This window comes from Diorhabda carinulata, chromosome X (assembly GCF_026250575.1).
Source record: "Diorhabda carinulata isolate Delta chromosome X, icDioCari1.1, whole genome shotgun sequence".
Taxonomy (NCBI): Eukaryota; Metazoa; Arthropoda; class Insecta; order Coleoptera; family Chrysomelidae; genus Diorhabda; species Diorhabda carinulata.
In genome coordinates this window covers 34,852,908-34,868,988 of record NC_079472.1, presented here as the reverse complement: position 1 = coordinate 34,868,988, position 16,081 = coordinate 34,852,908, and the positions used below count along the sequence as shown (strand labels likewise).

At 31.2% G+C, this 16,081-nt stretch overlaps 2 protein-coding genes across 10 annotated transcripts; one reads left to right on the top strand and one right to left on the bottom strand.

Annotated features, from left to right (window-relative positions):
• Nucleotides 1-195: 195 nt before the first annotated feature.
• LOC130901349 (spermine oxidase-like) lies at nt 196-11,507 on the bottom strand. Of its 8 annotated transcripts, XM_057812661.1 has the most exons (8): nt 6,798-6,916; nt 5,666-5,811; nt 3,458-3,569; nt 3,060-3,360; nt 2,777-3,002; nt 1,022-1,314; nt 674-970; nt 196-565 (listed from the first exon to the last, which is right to left on the bottom strand). In XM_057812661.1, the coding sequence occupies exons 2-8, from the start codon at nt 5,750-5,752 to the stop codon at nt 325-327; spliced, it is 1,557 nt and encodes a 518-aa protein (XP_057668644.1). In that variant the 5' UTR covers nt 5,753-5,811; nt 6,798-6,916; the 3' UTR covers nt 196-324. The 8 variants fall into 8 exon arrangements, with proteins under 8 accessions (XP_057668644.1, XP_057668652.1, XP_057668648.1 ...); XM_057812669.1 differs by lacking the exons at nt 5,666-5,811; nt 6,798-6,916 and adding an exon at nt 11,493-11,507; XM_057812665.1 differs by lacking the exon at nt 5,666-5,811 and having other exon boundaries at nt 3,458-3,668; nt 6,873-6,971.
• On the top strand, nt 6,560-15,848 carry LOC130901350 (stAR-related lipid transfer protein 7, mitochondrial-like). 2 transcript variants are annotated; one of them, XM_057812671.1, is made up of 4 exons: nt 6,607-7,497; nt 8,144-8,580; nt 9,616-10,099; nt 15,645-15,848. In XM_057812671.1, the coding sequence occupies exons 1-4, from the start codon at nt 7,077-7,079 to the stop codon at nt 15,665-15,667; spliced, it is 1,365 nt and encodes a 454-aa protein (XP_057668654.1). In that variant the 5' UTR covers nt 6,607-7,076; the 3' UTR covers nt 15,668-15,848. The 2 variants fall into 2 exon arrangements, with proteins under 2 accessions (XP_057668653.1, XP_057668654.1); XM_057812670.1 differs by lacking the exon at nt 15,645-15,848 and having other exon boundaries at nt 6,560-7,497; nt 9,616-10,307.
• Nucleotides 15,849-16,081: the final 233 nt, after the last annotated feature.

Here is a 16,081-nt window from a genome sequence, read left to right as displayed (position 1 = left end):
ATATATGTATTAGGCAACACACATTACATGTCAAAAGCGATCATCTTAAGAATTAAAAGCGAAAAGCACAGAGCCATCTTCAACCAATATCGTTTTTTCTTTCGATTGATATTTCATCAATTTAATTGTGATAAATGATATATTAGCATCTATCCAGGGAATAGATATTTTATTGATTAATGAAAACAACTAGTATTTTTATTTTTTTATTGATATCAATAATAATAATACAAATGTAAAAAAAACATTTTAACTTAATAAAATTGTTCACTTCTTGACCCAAATCCACATTAAATTAATTAAATCGGTATTTTAAACATATATTTAATTTTTATATAGATTAATAATTCTTTCTGCTTCCCTGAAACCTGTTTCAATAGCCCCATTAACCGTTGAATAATGCTGAGCGCTAGTGGCTTCTCCAGCAAATAGTAATGTGGGAGTATTCCATTTTTTTGAAACTAACGGTTCACTTAAATCCTTGGCAGATGCATTATGCTTTTCTTGGTCCATACTAACATAGACGTATGAACCACAAAAATGTGGATCGGTGCCCCATTTGGATCTATAATAGAAAATTAACCATAAAAATCGCATACTTTTGAAAAACTAAAAAAGGATTAAGGAAAAGAAAGCGTAAAAAGTTCAAATGAAGAATGTGCAAATGGTATACCTTAGAACGCCATCTGCGTCTGGAATGTCATACAATTTCCCTAGAAACTTTCTTAATACGAACATACAAGAAGCAATGATATCCTCATCGCTCATATATTCAACTTCTGATGCCATTTTGCCAACGACCCATCCCAATAGAACTCTAGGATGACTGTCAATTACATAAAATCCGAAGACATCTTCCAGCCAGCATCTATTTTCATCAATTGGTCCGATAGCAGGTACCTCATTCACTAAATTTAAACTGTCTGTTTCATTCCAGAGTAAACTGAACCCTAAAGTATCATCAGGCCACCTGAAGACATAAAATTTATTATATCGGTGACATATCACCTATACAACTCACCATTTAGTTGGGAATTTCAATAAAATTTTGTTCACCACTCCCAAGGAAATATGTTCTATGGAGTTGACTTTATAAGCTGGAAGTCGAGGTTCGAATAAACTTTTATGAAGTTTTTTCAATACTCCAACCGAAGTTGTTATTAATATATGATCAGCTTTATAAGAAGTACCATCAAAACAACGGACAGTTGGGCTTGCTTCGGTAGTGTCGTCCCAAATTATTTTATTTACTTCTTTCTTTAGGAAGATTTTTTCTTCCACAGGAAGACATTTCGATTCATCTGGAAACTTTTTCTAAAAGAATCAATGATTATAAATATTATCTTTAATGAAGAATTTGATACTTCAGTTATACAAGATGTTTATTTACTAATTAATACATTTTATCTGTTGAATCTTGTAAGAGTAAGTAATTAATTTATAAAATAGTGAACAAATAGGAATAGTTAAAAGTGAACCAAAAGGTGAATTAAAATGAATTGTATAAGTGTTTAGTGCATAGTTTAATAAATAGTTAAGTGTTACTGGATAATCGAGTGGATAGTGATTCGTTTAGTGTATTTGATATTAGTGTATAAATAAATAATTAAATAGACAGATATGACTTTAAAGAAATATTGAAAAAATTCTACTCAATATTGTAGGAAAATATATTTCTACAATTTATTAGTTTCAGAGTATTTTGTGTATTTTTCTACTTAGTTATCGTTAAGTTAAGACGATAGATCGCTTAAATCCAAAACTTGTGTGGATAAACTATTATTTTCTTTGTTATGTTTATATTTCATAGTTCTTTTTTTATAAAACTCACATTGTTAATGTTTATTTTTGCGTGTGTTATTAACTTTTCCTCTAACCCGCCGAACTATTTGTGTGTCATTTTTAATGTTGTTTCTTTGAATAATATGATAATATTTCATACAAAATTTGTGATATCACAATTCTCAATAATATGTTTTCGTTTTTACAAGCTTTTGTCTACAAATTGTAACAATTTTTTGACAATAAAGCATTTCACTTTCTCTAATTGATGTAAGTAATTTTGAATTTATATATATTTTCATATACACAGACACAAAATAAAAAATATAAAAAACCCTAAAATCCAAGGACTGAAGTCACGCCCAATAACGTAACTTCGTACTTTATAAAATGAAGTAACGAGTTGTACATCGAGGAAATATATAGAGAAGACGAAGGAGCTTTTAATTTAAACATTCTCTAAGCAAAGAAGTTTAATGTTTCTGCTTGAGGCAGGATATACAAACACTTTACGAGGACAAAACAACCGCGAAGATAATATTGAAACTCCAATGGAGATAACCTCATAAAAGAGAAGACCTCCCACATACGAAATATGATGAGGACTTTTCGAAAAGACGTCGGATAGTGGAATATCCTGATTAACATTCATTCGGAATATCATTGTGAGAAATGTGTATTTGTGGAACCGTGTTTCGAAATGTCACGCATAAAATTTTTGAATATTATATAAAAATTAGATTTGCAAATTAATCATATTTTAATTAAATTTGTGTTTGCTTATTTTTTTTTACTTCATTTTCAACTTCAGTTATTTTTTTAATCAGAAATGTATCGTTAAGTTAAAAACAATTAAAATTAAGAAAAAAAATTACCAAACCCTACAGCCTCGTTATAATAGAATCATTAGGTACGAAATTAAATTAAATCATTTTCAATTATCAATGAAACCTATATATGACCAATTGTTAAGATAAAAATTGGTCTAACTTACCATGAGAACGTCTAAAATAGTTTTGAATCCTCTCTTTTTCCAATTAAGCTGTTGATTTCCGTCACACTGCTTAAATACAGACAACGCTCCATGAGTCGATATATCAAACCAAGTTTTAGCCGGATCTAAGCAAGTGTAAAATTTATGAAACCAATGTTCAAAATATTTCGCTAGTTTCAAAATTTCTTTATCAGATTTGAATTCTTCAACTATTTTTTCATTATATCTACGATTAACGAATAACATCAAAAAGCTTTCTATCAACTTTTATATAATAAATCACCGTTTTATGAAATAATCTCCATATGGTCCTGGATATTTAGTAGCGTCTTCTTCATCATATAGAACGTTATATCCAATTTCGAATATTTTATCACTTAAATTCTTGTCAACTACAGAACCATCTGATAAATAATACGTGTTGTCTTCGTACGTATTCAAAGATGTACCTAATAAATCAAAATCTTTGACTAAATCATAGACGATATTTCCGTCTTCCCCGTGTACCCATTGACCTCCAAGATCTACGTAACTACCGTCGAATTCCACAGAGTGAACTCTTCCTCCGATACGATCTTTTGCTTCTAAAATATATTTGGCGATTTTTATATATAATTATCAATATTGAAATAATTATTTTAAATTGAAACTATATAATAATAGAGAAAAAATTGTACACACCTAATATTGTTACATTAGTTATACCATGTTCCAATAGTTTACAGGCTGCAGAAATACCCGCAACCCCGGCCCCAATAATTAAAACACTCAGCGAATTCGACATTTTGTGAACCTAGCCGGAATTAAACGTGTTTAAAAGTTTTTGAATTTTGAGATTTTGTTCTAAAAGATATTTTCCTATTAATCTTATTTAATCTTTTTTCATTGATATCTACAAAAATTTCATAATTAAACCAGCGGTGTATCGCAAAATTATTTTTGATATTCAATAAAGAATTAAGATTTTATCAAAATTGAAAATACTCTGGGATACTTCCAGAAAATATAGACTAAAGTATCCAAATTTATAATACATTTAATTTTACTGAAAGAAAATCTGTGCGTTTTTGTTTATTTAAAAAATTTAGATTAAATATTTGACAAAACTGTGGAAAGAAGAATACTTTGTACGACGGTATAAAAAGCGAATAAACACTTTCAATTCATCAATATGATTACACATAAAAAATAAATTAAAAAAGACATTCCCTAGAACTGAGATGTTTACAGAAAATTTAGTGGTTTGGATGTACTACATCGATATCTCCAGCAATATCTTTCTCTCTTGGAATAAAACAAATACTAAGACAATTGTCAATGAAGATCAAAGAAGAATAACGAAGAAGACGTGTAGGGCAAAGAAATGGAGAGCAGAATTAGACGCATTGAAGAAAGTTTTCTAAACAAAGAAATGAGGAATTTCTATAAAGAAATAAAATACAATAAAATACGGTGATCAAATCACTATTTATATAAAAAATATGAGGGGGCAAATAATAATAGATGGGAGGAGCATACAACTCAAAATTGGAATAATATCAAAAATATATTGCCACCAACAAAGGAGGAAATACTAAAAATAATTCAGGAGCTAAAAAACGGCAATTCCCCGGGAGAGGACGAAATAGATTCAGAATTAACCAAGTATGGTGGAACTGCACCAAACACGAGAATATATTATTTAATAAGCAGTATATGGGAACAAAAGGTAATACCAGAAACGTGGAAAATGACAATAATAGAATCAATACACAAAAAAGGAAAAATAAATGAATACAGAGGTATAGGGCTACTAGATACAATCCACAAACCTTTGACTAAGGCTATGGATAAAAGTTTAGGAGTATATGGAGAAAACTTGCTCGGAGACTACCAATGCGAGTTGAGATCTGGAAAATCAGTTACAGACCACATTTTCACTCAAACTCAAAGAATGGGGTATGAAGACGTTAAGCCAATTTACTTCTTATTACTACTATTAGTTTTCATAGATTTACAACAAAGTTACGATACTGTAAACAGAATCCATTAGTTCAGCATTATGAACGAGCTTAGTATTCCAAAAAAGCTTAAAAGTCTTACGAAAATGAGCAGAGCCTTCATAGAAATTGCAGAGACAGTGAATGTTCGAGTCAACAAAGATAAATCGAAGCTCATGATAATGACAACACCACAAAGGAGAAGAGCAATGAGAAATTTGTCGTTACAACTGAACGAAGAAAAGGCAATGAGCTTGGAACAAGTTCAAAGTTATGTATATCTTGTAGTGGTTATTAAGAACCACGCTAACGAGGGAGAAAACCTAGAATCGAGGATGACGAGGGGAAGTAGACAGTTGGAAGCACTGAACGCGTTAATAAGATCCCAAAAAATCTAAACAAAACAATAATAAGACCAAGAGTGAGCTACGGTGGCGAAATGATATATAGGAAAGAAAAATATTTAGAATACCAGGCGGTAAAAAAGAGGGAGATTTATGACTGAGGAGAACAAATAATGAAATAAGGAATCTATTTGGAGAAGCAGAACTAAGCAGAATAATAAGTTCCAAAAGAATAGAGTGGCTGGGTCACATACAGAGAATGCCAGAGAAACACAAAAAATTATGGACATAGAACAAGGAGGAACAAGAAAAAAAGAAGACCGAGGAAAAGATGGTACGTATGATGGAAGACCTAAGAGAGAGAGAGAGAGAGAGAGAGGAATTAAGGATTGGAAAACGAAAGTAAAAAATAGGAAAGAGTGAAAGGGACCATGCTATGGGTCTAAAAGGCCTGCGTGAAGCATCTATATATATAAAATTCTCTCATTATGTTCTCATAAATATTACTTTCTTTAGAAAGTAACATGAAAAATTCTTTGACAAAACGATTATTAATTTGCTCACACCTTTTTTATTGATTCAATAGAGGATATAGTCTTAGTCCTATGGTCTCTGTAAACCTTTAAAAAGGGATTACCGCAACTAATCATCATTTAATTTGCGGCTTGGCACTTAAAAGAATGTAGAACCAAATGAAGCCAAATGAAGCTAACTATAAGAAGAAAACACTAGGTTTACACATTTTAATTTGACAACATTTTGTTTGTATGAATCATATATGGTTTTTTTTTATCTTTAGTCTCATCGAATCTTTACGAATTTTTCGTTTCTTTCAGTGGGAGTTGAAGTTATGTACTGTATATTGCACCGTTGAATATGATATTATGGTCAATTGACTTGTTGTTTCAATTGGATTTAAACAACATCGATCTACCAATGCTTTCTATGACATTGGGCTTCAAATTATGCTGTATTCATGTAGGCCCCGAATTTGGTTCTGTGCTTGAGATACCTTCGGGTACCAGAACGTTTTCGGGGTCATTCTTGAGCTCATTTACACTCATTTCTCAAGGTTGACATATTATGATAAATATAGGTACTTACAGTGAAAGCTAAGTTTCATATTTAAATTCAAAATGCAAATATAACAATAATTTCAATTTATATATTTTTTCAAATGAAAAGGAGAAAACTTGAACTAGCTAATATATTATTTAATGGTTATCCATAACAATATTATTCTCAAATTCAAAAATATTTTAATCGTGACTTTTGTAAGTATGGTCCGTTTGCACGACATGCTTTATAAGCTCATACTATGATAGTTACTATAATATCCAGTATTCCCTCAATAAAAATCTAAATAATAAAGAGCACGTTAAGCCAATCCGATTCTGTATAAGGACATTTAAATGCTATGTTCATTTCGTAAATTCCCGGTGCAAACTACCGGTGTAATGGTAGTTTGTTTCTTTCTAACATCAGTAAAAATTGAGAGGACAATAACAATTGTGAAAATGACAACAAATTAGGAATGGAATTTCTATTTTTAAAAAAATGTAGAATATTTTTTCTATTTTTAATTCTTTAAATTTTTGATATATTATCATTACAACGAAAAATTCGAAAAGTCGAAATAAAAACAAACATACTATTCAATAAATGTTGCATAACATTGTTAAAATAATAGAAGCATACCAATTTGTTTATCAACGCTTTGTAGAATATTTAGTTTAAAAAGCAGTGCCAGTGAAAACAAATCAATTTAATTACCATTGCCAATACTGCCTCTTGATTACACAGTTAATACTACTAAACAGTCTAAACACCTTATGCATCTGAATTAAAGAAAGCATGTCTGTCAAAATTTCAGTACTATCATAAATTTAAACGTTCATCTCCAATCTTCATTTTACAAAAACCCGTGATTGTTATTTTTATCAGCTTCATCAAAACATTAAGTAAGTTTAAAAACTAATGTATCCGAGAAGAGGATTTTCACTATCCATATTACCGCTAAATTCTAACCTAAAAAATATATGCAGAAATCTGTTGCAGAGACAATTTTTTACAAAATATGGTTTTAACTTTCGTGAAAAATTAAGTGGCATTAAGAGTATTGAAGATATAAATAATAGAATCCGTGAAATTGTAAGAAAGGGTCAGGTTTATAAGTTATTTTTAGAAGAAAGTCCAAGTAATAGATCAGGTAGAAACAATGTTATTAAGGTGTGGCTACATCATTGCGAATGTGTTGCTGCTCAAAGATTACGAAGATGCCAGCAGATGTTTACCTTGTATTCGAAATGGTGGGAAGAAAAGGCATTTAAAGAGTTTATGAAAAGAATGAGGCAGAACTTGACAAGAAGAACTAGAGACTTTGCATTTGGATCAGTAGGTAAATAGAGAAGATCACTTAACCATCCATATATTTAAAGCAATATTTTGGAATTGATATAGCAGTATCCACTTGATTAATATGTATTATAACATATTTTTTTTAATTTCTTAGAATTTTATAAATGTTTGTTTCTAAATCATCTTGATTTTAGGTCTCTTCTGTTTTAAAATTAGTTTTTTTTTATAATTTTCAAAAGACAGATAAAAATTCTTGATTTATAAATTCAATTATAAAATTCTGGGAACGGAATATTATTAATAAAAAAGAGAATTTTTAGAAATGGTTCACATTCATAAGAACGAAAAAGCTATAAATGATAAAAAAGACTTGAATAATTTAAGTTAAATTTTTAGCTGTATTTTGTATATTCTAATACAACCACAAATAATTCAATTAATGGCTGCTACATATTTTGGAGATGTAAAAACTATTGAAAAATTAATTTTTCTTGTTATTTTGATATTCATGATGTAGGTGATCTATTGATTAATATAAATATACAAATTAGCATTGTCAATATTTTGATAAAGACTGAAATTAGTGGAAACGTCAAATTTTGATCTGTCTTTCAAATTTTATGAAAAATACTAACAGAATAGACCTAAATTCAAGACAATTTAGACACATAAAAAATATTTTTAAGGAATATCTGCTTATAATTGGGAAAAATATAGAATAACAGACGAGGAAATAAAAAAGAATGAACAGGAATTTGATTATATAAATGTATTAAAGGAAAATACAATATGTTTAGCATGTGATCCTTCTCAAAAAGATGTAGATGATATGAAAATATGCGCTTGTGGTACCATGAAAACGCCAAAAACTTATGAAGATTGGGCTCTATTTATTGTTAAGCCAGATCTAGTTATTTGGAGAAGACTTCATCCATCAGGATCTGGGCAATATGAGTATAAAATGTTCGGAACTTATAATGATGTTTCAGCAGAAGACTTTCTAAATGTACAGATTGATATTGACTACAGGAGGAGTTGGGATACTAGTGCTGTTGTTCTTGAACATGGAGAAACTGATGAAAGTTCTAATAGTGACATTATATACTGGGAATTGTTGTGGCCTGTAAGTATTTGTGCTTATTTGGTATTATTGTTGGTAAAATTTAAGTTGATAGACTTTTTAAAATTTAATCCTCAAATTTTCAATCCCACGGGTTGATTTAAATTTAAGAATTTTGATAAATTTTAGTAGTTTGTGAACTAACTCAATATTTTAAGGCATTTATTTACCTCATCTCCCTTTTTTTTGTTAATTAGCACATAAGACAGTTCATGGTAATTAATAGATCAATTACAGAAACTTATTAATCACTTAATTAATTATTGTATTAAATAATATAACACAAGACTTGTGATATAATAAATTAAAAAAATGACAAATATTTTTGGTTCATATAATATACCTCAGTTGAATTTTATATAAATAAAGCAATAAGGTAGTTTTGAAATAAAAATTACAAAAAGTAAGCTGCAAATATTTGATAGCACATTTATGAGAAGTTTATACAGATTAAAGAAATAGAATAAAAATAAGTGATAAAACTAAATAAATAAAAATACATAGATAAAAAATAAAAAGGAAACGGGCAGTGAGAAAAAAAAAGATTTATTTTAGTAACTTTGAAACTTGTGTAGGAAAGTGATTTTTTTTTGTGAATCTGTGGAAATTGAAAAACGCAATAAAACTAAGTTTATGTATCTGTGCATCGTTCAAGAGAAACTCATCAAGTCAGGGATCTCAAGTCTGTAGGAAAAGAATTTGTTTCAATTGATGAATCTTCAAGAACTTTTGGCTTGATTATTGAAAAAAACTCCTCATCCAGAAATTTTTAGTCTTGGGAAAGGAATTACCTATGTTTGTAAAATTACATTACCTTTTAGAGAAATTGAAAATGTTGACACAATTTTCTAATTATTGAAACAGGAATAATGATGGGTCATCTAGTGGATAAGAAGTTATATCATCTAATAATTTTTAGTAATCAATCTCTAAATTCGTTTCAATTAATTTAAACAAAAAATGAATTATTATCCATATTTGTATTCTTATTAGTGTTATCTATTGGTGTACTTACTTAATCAATCAATTTATTTTCAGAGATTGTTTGTAAATAGAGATTATGTCTTCAATAGACGTTATTTAATTGATGAAGAATCAAAATACATATTCATCCTCAATAAAAGTACTGAATATCCGAAATTTCCCAAATACCCAGATAAATATCGGATAGACGATTATTGGTCGTGCATGGTAATAAGACCTCACGATGGAGATATGAAGAAACCTGGAATTGAATTTACCCTTACTTATTACGACAACCCTGGTGTCAGTATACCATCATCGGTAACGACATGGGTTGCCATGCGTGCCATGCCAGATTTTCTTGATAAATTGAGGGAAGCCACCAAACATTACAAAGAATTTTGTTTGCGTGAAGGTACCAGCAAAGCTTGCAAGGAAATTATAGAAGCAGAAAGGGCAGCTGAAGCACAAAGGCAAAAAGATAAACTTGATTATTGCTCATTATTAAGGAATTCCAATAGCACATTGACACAGGATACTGTCAAGGACAAACGCTCAGGTAATAATAAAGATATTAGTAGTTCTGATGTTAGTGGGGTCCATACAAATAATCACGGTAATCGTTTTAAATATTTACAACCTTTGTATTATTTTTTTCAGTAGTTGAAAGCTAATTTAGTTGATGTTTAAGACTGTAAATAATTGTTTAATAACAAAATTTATACCAGTGTATGTATATATTTATGATTATTAAATAATCAATTGTTTCTATCTATTTTCTTTTCCTTTCCATCAAAAGTAGTTTTGGTAATCCATATTTTCAGATTATGTGTAATATTATAAATAAACATACTAATAATTCTTTCTTTCTTTAACTGGCGCTACGGTTGTTTGAGACACAGGACCCTCTCAACAATCGACTGCTAATCCTTTCTGTCCTGAGCATGGCGCTTCCAACGTCGAAGATCTTCCTGCGAAAGCGAGGTGTTTCTCTTAGTTGTCAACTCCATACATGACTCTGCGCGGGTATCGATCAGAAGGTATACTTTCCGCTTGTCCCAGCCACCTCAGATGAACGCCGCCAAATCTGGTTCGTTATACATCTGTCTCAGTTCAACATTCCTCCGGATCCTCCACTCACCGTTTTCGCAAACAGGGGCAAAATTCTTATGTAGGATCTTATGTTCCTAGTAGTTCAAAATCCGCCCTCTTGTGGCATACAAGAAAGTGATGTTCTCTCACTTGGAACATGGTTTATGAGGTCGGTGTTCTCCTTGAGGTTCTCATGGCTTTCTGTTCATTGATTTCAAATCCTCTTGCTTCAACTCCTCAACCACTCCTGAAAGAGTCGGAGTGGTCGTGCTATAATGTCAACATTATTCGCATATGCGAGATGCTGTGTGAGCTTATTGCAAATAGTTCCTCCGGGATTCGTTCGGATGCTCCTTTCGGCACCTTCCAGTGAGAAATTGAACACTGTTGACACTAATGGGACTCCCTGACGTAAGCTTGTGTTCACAGTAAAAACTAGAGACCCAGATACCTACACGCTGCCAGAGGCGTTCATCGTTGTCATTCTGACCATATACACCAGCTTCTTTGGAACGTCAAACTCCACCAGGTCCTCATATAGCTGGTCTCTGAGGGAATTATGGTTATAATTATAGACATTTTGTGTATAAGAAGTAAAAAGTTCGTGCAATGATGTCAAAATTGTCCGCATAGGCGAGGTGCTGTGTACTAATCGTTCGCTATAACTTAACCTAGCTTGTATGTATATACCTTGCGCCAAAAAATAGTTGGTGATAAGTGACACCAATTGACGAAAAAATATATTTTGCAGTAGTTTGTATGTATTGATATTGAAATTTATCAAATGTTTGAAGCATATTAATGAAAAAAAAAATAATAAATAAAAAAATTTTATTTATGAATTTATAAAAAATCATTACCTACTCTATTCAATTGCCTCCCTTTGCTCTAATTACTGTCGTGACTGACGTGTATGATTCTATATTTTGTCAGTTTTAGAGGAAGATTATTTATTTCATTGCACAAGTCTTTAATGGGGTTACGGTCATCTACGGACTTCTTGCGAGATTAAAGTTGTAATTGCTAGGAGGTCAGAGATAAACGCAGTGACACAATTATTTATTATCAAAAATATTCAAAGTTAGTTAATTCCCATCATTAGTTACACATTTCTACAACTTCTCCGGAAGCTTTTTGAGACCGGTATTGAAAAATTTCTCTGGCAACTCGGTGTTGAATTTTTGACCTGCGAAGGATTCTTTCAGTAGTCCAAACATATGGTAGAAATAAGTCCGGACTGTGGAGGGATGCTCTAGTATCTTCCACCCCAGTATTGCTAATGTTTCGAACGTGAGACGCACAGTATGATGGAATTTATGGAACGTTAGGTGCACGGGAAGTAGACGTACAGCACTCTCTTTTATAAACCGATTGTATCCGATTTGAAGTACATAAACAAAATCCGGACTCGTCCGTAAAAATTACATTACCCCAATATTGAAAATTCCAGTTCGCATATTCTCGTGCGAATCTTAACCAATTGCAGGTGTAAGCTGGTCAGTTGAGGAGTAATGTGAGCTACTAATTGATATTTTTTTTTTGTCTCGTTTTTCGTATTTTTTTTAGATTCTAATAGTATAATAATAAAAAAATTTCACTATCTCTGATTTTGTAACTAATGTTGCCATTTTTATGGGCTACGCGATACTTTTTTGCGGAGTGTGTATTATAAGGGTTAATATTTATCTATTGAGAACTGACATTGGTGAGATAGCTATAGACTTTTTGGAAACTATAATCTAGTTATTCGAATCGTAGTGTGGTAGACCAGTGGGTAAATGTGATCGTGATGGGTTGTTTCATTTGTCTATGGTTTTTAGAACAATTATGTCGGACGCTGGTATGATTGGACTCAACGTGCGGTCATAGTGCGCATGTCAGTCGGCGAATATTTTGCTTCCAACGTTGGACATGGAAAGTCGGTTTTTTTTTGGCTCGAGTCAAAGGAGTACCAAACATTGGAAAGAAGTTGGAACCAACACTTGTGGTACAACTAAACACACTTCTAGTTATGCTACGTGTTTTGTATGAAAAATCTAATCTAAGTTGCCAGTATCAACCAGATTATTTTTGAAGAATTTTTATCTGTTGTTTGCTGTTCTGACTAATTTTTTATGTTTTCATTTCTTTAGATAAGTTTAGATAAGGTTCCAGCAAATGTCCAATGTTCACCCTACGTTGGTATGTGAATGTTGGCGTAAAAGTTGGACGTATCGTGCAGTACGAGTTTATTACTTCTCATGAGCAGCGTCATTCATAGGTTACGAGGTTGATGGATATTACAATTTTTGGCATTTCAGCATGAAAAAAGGTTTATTAGTATTTGTACAAAATCCGTGTAAGGGGATAAATCGTCGATAGCTGCTCGATGGCAATTATTAAATACATAGAATATATCTAATAACAATTAAAAGTTTTGTCGTGTTTTGAATATGAAATTTTCACCGAAAATTGAACAGGACGATCGAAAACTGTAATCTAAATCTCGTTTTGAGTTAATAATTACAATCAGCTGGTAGGTGATCTACCTGAATCCGGATAGAGTATCCAAAAAACCCTTATGGTTGGGATAATGTATTGCAAATTAAAGTGAGGAATATAGTTTCTCACATATATCTGGTTTTCTGATACAATCTAGCCTCCACAAAGTCCTGACTCAAGTCCACTAGATTTCTTTTTATTGCAACGTGAAGATATACGATAATTCAGTGGTAGATTCATCAACAGACTGGCGACTGACTACGATGTAGCCTAGGGCTAAATTTTTAAAATTTAAAACAAAAATTGTTTATATGAAAACGAGTTTTGGTCACCGTTGCGGATCTTAAATAGTTTTCCATAACTGTACAAGAGAAATTCAAGTATTTCGAAGAAAAGACTATGGAATTAAGCGTATACAAAGAAAATGCTAGAGATATGGAAAGACAGAACCAAAAAGAAGGTTTTATGAAACACCGGATGGAGATATTGGAATGGCAGCGAATGATTACTTCAGAATTTTACTTTGTCGTCAGAAATTGACTCAAATCCGAGTTGGTTATTTGGCCTATAATGGATTTAGTGAAAAATTTTAATTTTTCATCAAATGGAGTGAGTTGTTCTAATGGAAAGTTAGTTTTCTGGAAAAAAATTACACTAATGATTTGGAAACAGAATTTGTTCAGAATTTTGCATTCCTGATTGAACAAATGAAAATGTTACGAAAACATGGCGGTACCGCAAGGGTCAGTTTTATCACCTTTGTTGTATTCTCTTTTTACATATGACCAACCCATTTCCCAACAAATCTTAACAGCCGTGTAAGCTGACGATACTTGTTTTGTAGCATCGGTGAAACATCCCTATCACGCACTTAAAGTCACCCAAACATATTAAAACAACAAAATTTTACCATATTTTCAAAACAATTAACTATAAATGCCTCAAAAACAGAGTACTTGTTACTCAGACGTATAGCTAGGAAAAGCAGCTCATTGCAATCGCAGCTACACATTAACGTACAAACTATCCCCCCAAACAGTACCCTAAAATACCTAGGGTACATTGTACAATAATTGTATCTGAATATTTGCCAAGAAATAGAAATCATTTTATCAGTAAATCTCACTAATTTTCCAAATTATGTTTTCTATTAGACAACATTGTTATCATTTTGATTTAATTTTTAAAACTTAATTCATAATCTTACTGACCACTTTCATTATTTTAAAAAATATAATCAAAACAATTCAATGCATTCAATAAATATTTTCAATTTATGAAAAAATTCTCCTATGGATTTTAGTCCTTATATATACACAAGGCTATACATTCTATTGAGAATTGTAGCCGCTGAAATTGAGCTCTTTTGACTCTGTATTTTATCCCTATTCAATTACAGCTTAACACATTGAAGCATCTACCATTGTTCTCAATTTCTTTCTGTCTTGCATCTGTTTGTTCTAGTCACGTACTCCCTGATTTTGCATATCTTGCACAATCTGATCTTCCCATTTAGTTTTTGGTCTACCAGGCAATCTTTTCTCGTTCGATCTCTATTCTGTTATTTTCCTTGTACCCTGTCAGTTTTTCCATTCTTTTAATGTGTCTGTAAGATTGTATTCTTTTTGCTGTGTATTTACTATATCCTCATTTTCTAATATATTATTGATTTCATAGCTCCTCTATACTCATTATTTCCAGTTTTAACTGGTCCATGATTTTTCCTAATTATTCTCCTCTCATATATCCTTAGTTGTTTGTCCATATTTGTTAGTCTTATTGTTTTATCGCAGTACTGTAGACTTGGTTACTCTGCTAATTCTATTGCTATGTATTATAATTTTGTACTTATTACATGCCCTATATCTCAATTTCCATATATTTTGTCTTTTTCTGATTTATATTCAATACTCTTTTTCCTGTCTCTTACAATTTTCTCTAATGTATTCTCTAGACTCTTTCGGTCTCTTGCTAATAGAGTTAAACCATCAGCATATGCTATTACTTGTATTGATTTATTAATACTTCCATTGATATTATGCCTTCAACTACAATGTTAAACAATACCTGCCATACCCCCGCATTTATTTCAAATTCCTCAGAGGGTAGAGGGTCCATGTTACCCTTGCCCTAGAATTTAGCATAGTTATTTTCACCAATCGTATCAACTTTTGGGATACTTGTAGTTTTTCCATGTCTTTTATAATAGTCCTCCTTTTCAGACTGTCGAATGCTTGTTTGAAGTCGATGAAGAGCATTGGCAAATGAATGTTGTGCTCATAGTTTTTTTTTCGATAACTTGTTTTATAGTATGTATTGATTTTCCTTGTATAAAACCTTTTTGATATTTCCCTATTTCTGGTTCCACTACCTTTTTCAGTCTATCATTCATTAATGTTGTTATTATTTTATATACTGTATTAAGCAAACTAATACCTCTGTAATTACTACATATGTTGAGATTTCCTCCCTTCATTATTGGTATAATCAAGTCCTTACAGGCTCAATCTAAATTAAAGTTTTATTTTCAGATCCTCTCAAACATAACAGGTAACAATATGTAATCAAAGAGGTTCAAGAAGTTTCAAAATCAGTACTGCTTGACTAGAAGAATGAGGGTACTAGTTTATTGTTACTTCAATTAGTAGAAGTACAACAAATTATTTACAAATTTATAAAATATATTTTTGTGAATATAAAATGAGAATAAACCATATAGTCTGTGATATTATAAGTGATTTATTAGTTTATCTATCCTGTAATGTAAAGAAAATTGTGGTGTTTTGTCCACTTGAGGTCTCAAAGCTACAGATCACCTATATTAAGATGGATGACGACATTTGAAGATAGTTAATACTGCTACATCAGCACTAATATGTTTTTTGTTTATTCGTTTGCAACCTGCTCGTGTTTGATAAACTTTATGCAACAATGCAAATTAATTCATAAATTTTACTTTTCGCTTGCT

Bases quoted from the DNA above. Each gene is read 5' to 3' on its own strand.
- LOC130901349 (XM_057812661.1), bottom strand. From the start codon at position 5,752: ATGATGATTAGTTGCGGTAATCCCTTTTTAAAGGTTTACAGAGACCAT. The intron at 3,003-3,059 runs GTGATTTATTAT...CGTTAATCGTAG, and splicing joins GGAGATTATTTCATAAAACG to ATATAATGAAAAAATAGTTG. The intron at 971-1,021 runs GTGAGTTGTATA...TTATGTCTTCAG, and splicing joins TTGAAATTCCCAACTAAATG to GTGGCCTGATGATACTTTAG.
- LOC130901350 (XM_057812670.1), top strand. From the start codon at position 7,077: ATGTATCCGAGAAGAGGATTTTCACTATCCATATTACCGCTAAATTCT. The intron at 7,498-8,143 runs GTAAATAGAGAA...AATATTTTTAAG, and splicing joins CTTTGCATTTGGATCAGTAG to GAATATCTGCTTATAATTGG. The intron at 8,581-9,615 runs GTAAGTATTTGT...ATTTATTTTCAG, and splicing joins ACTGGGAATTGTTGTGGCCT to AGATTGTTTGTAAATAGAGA.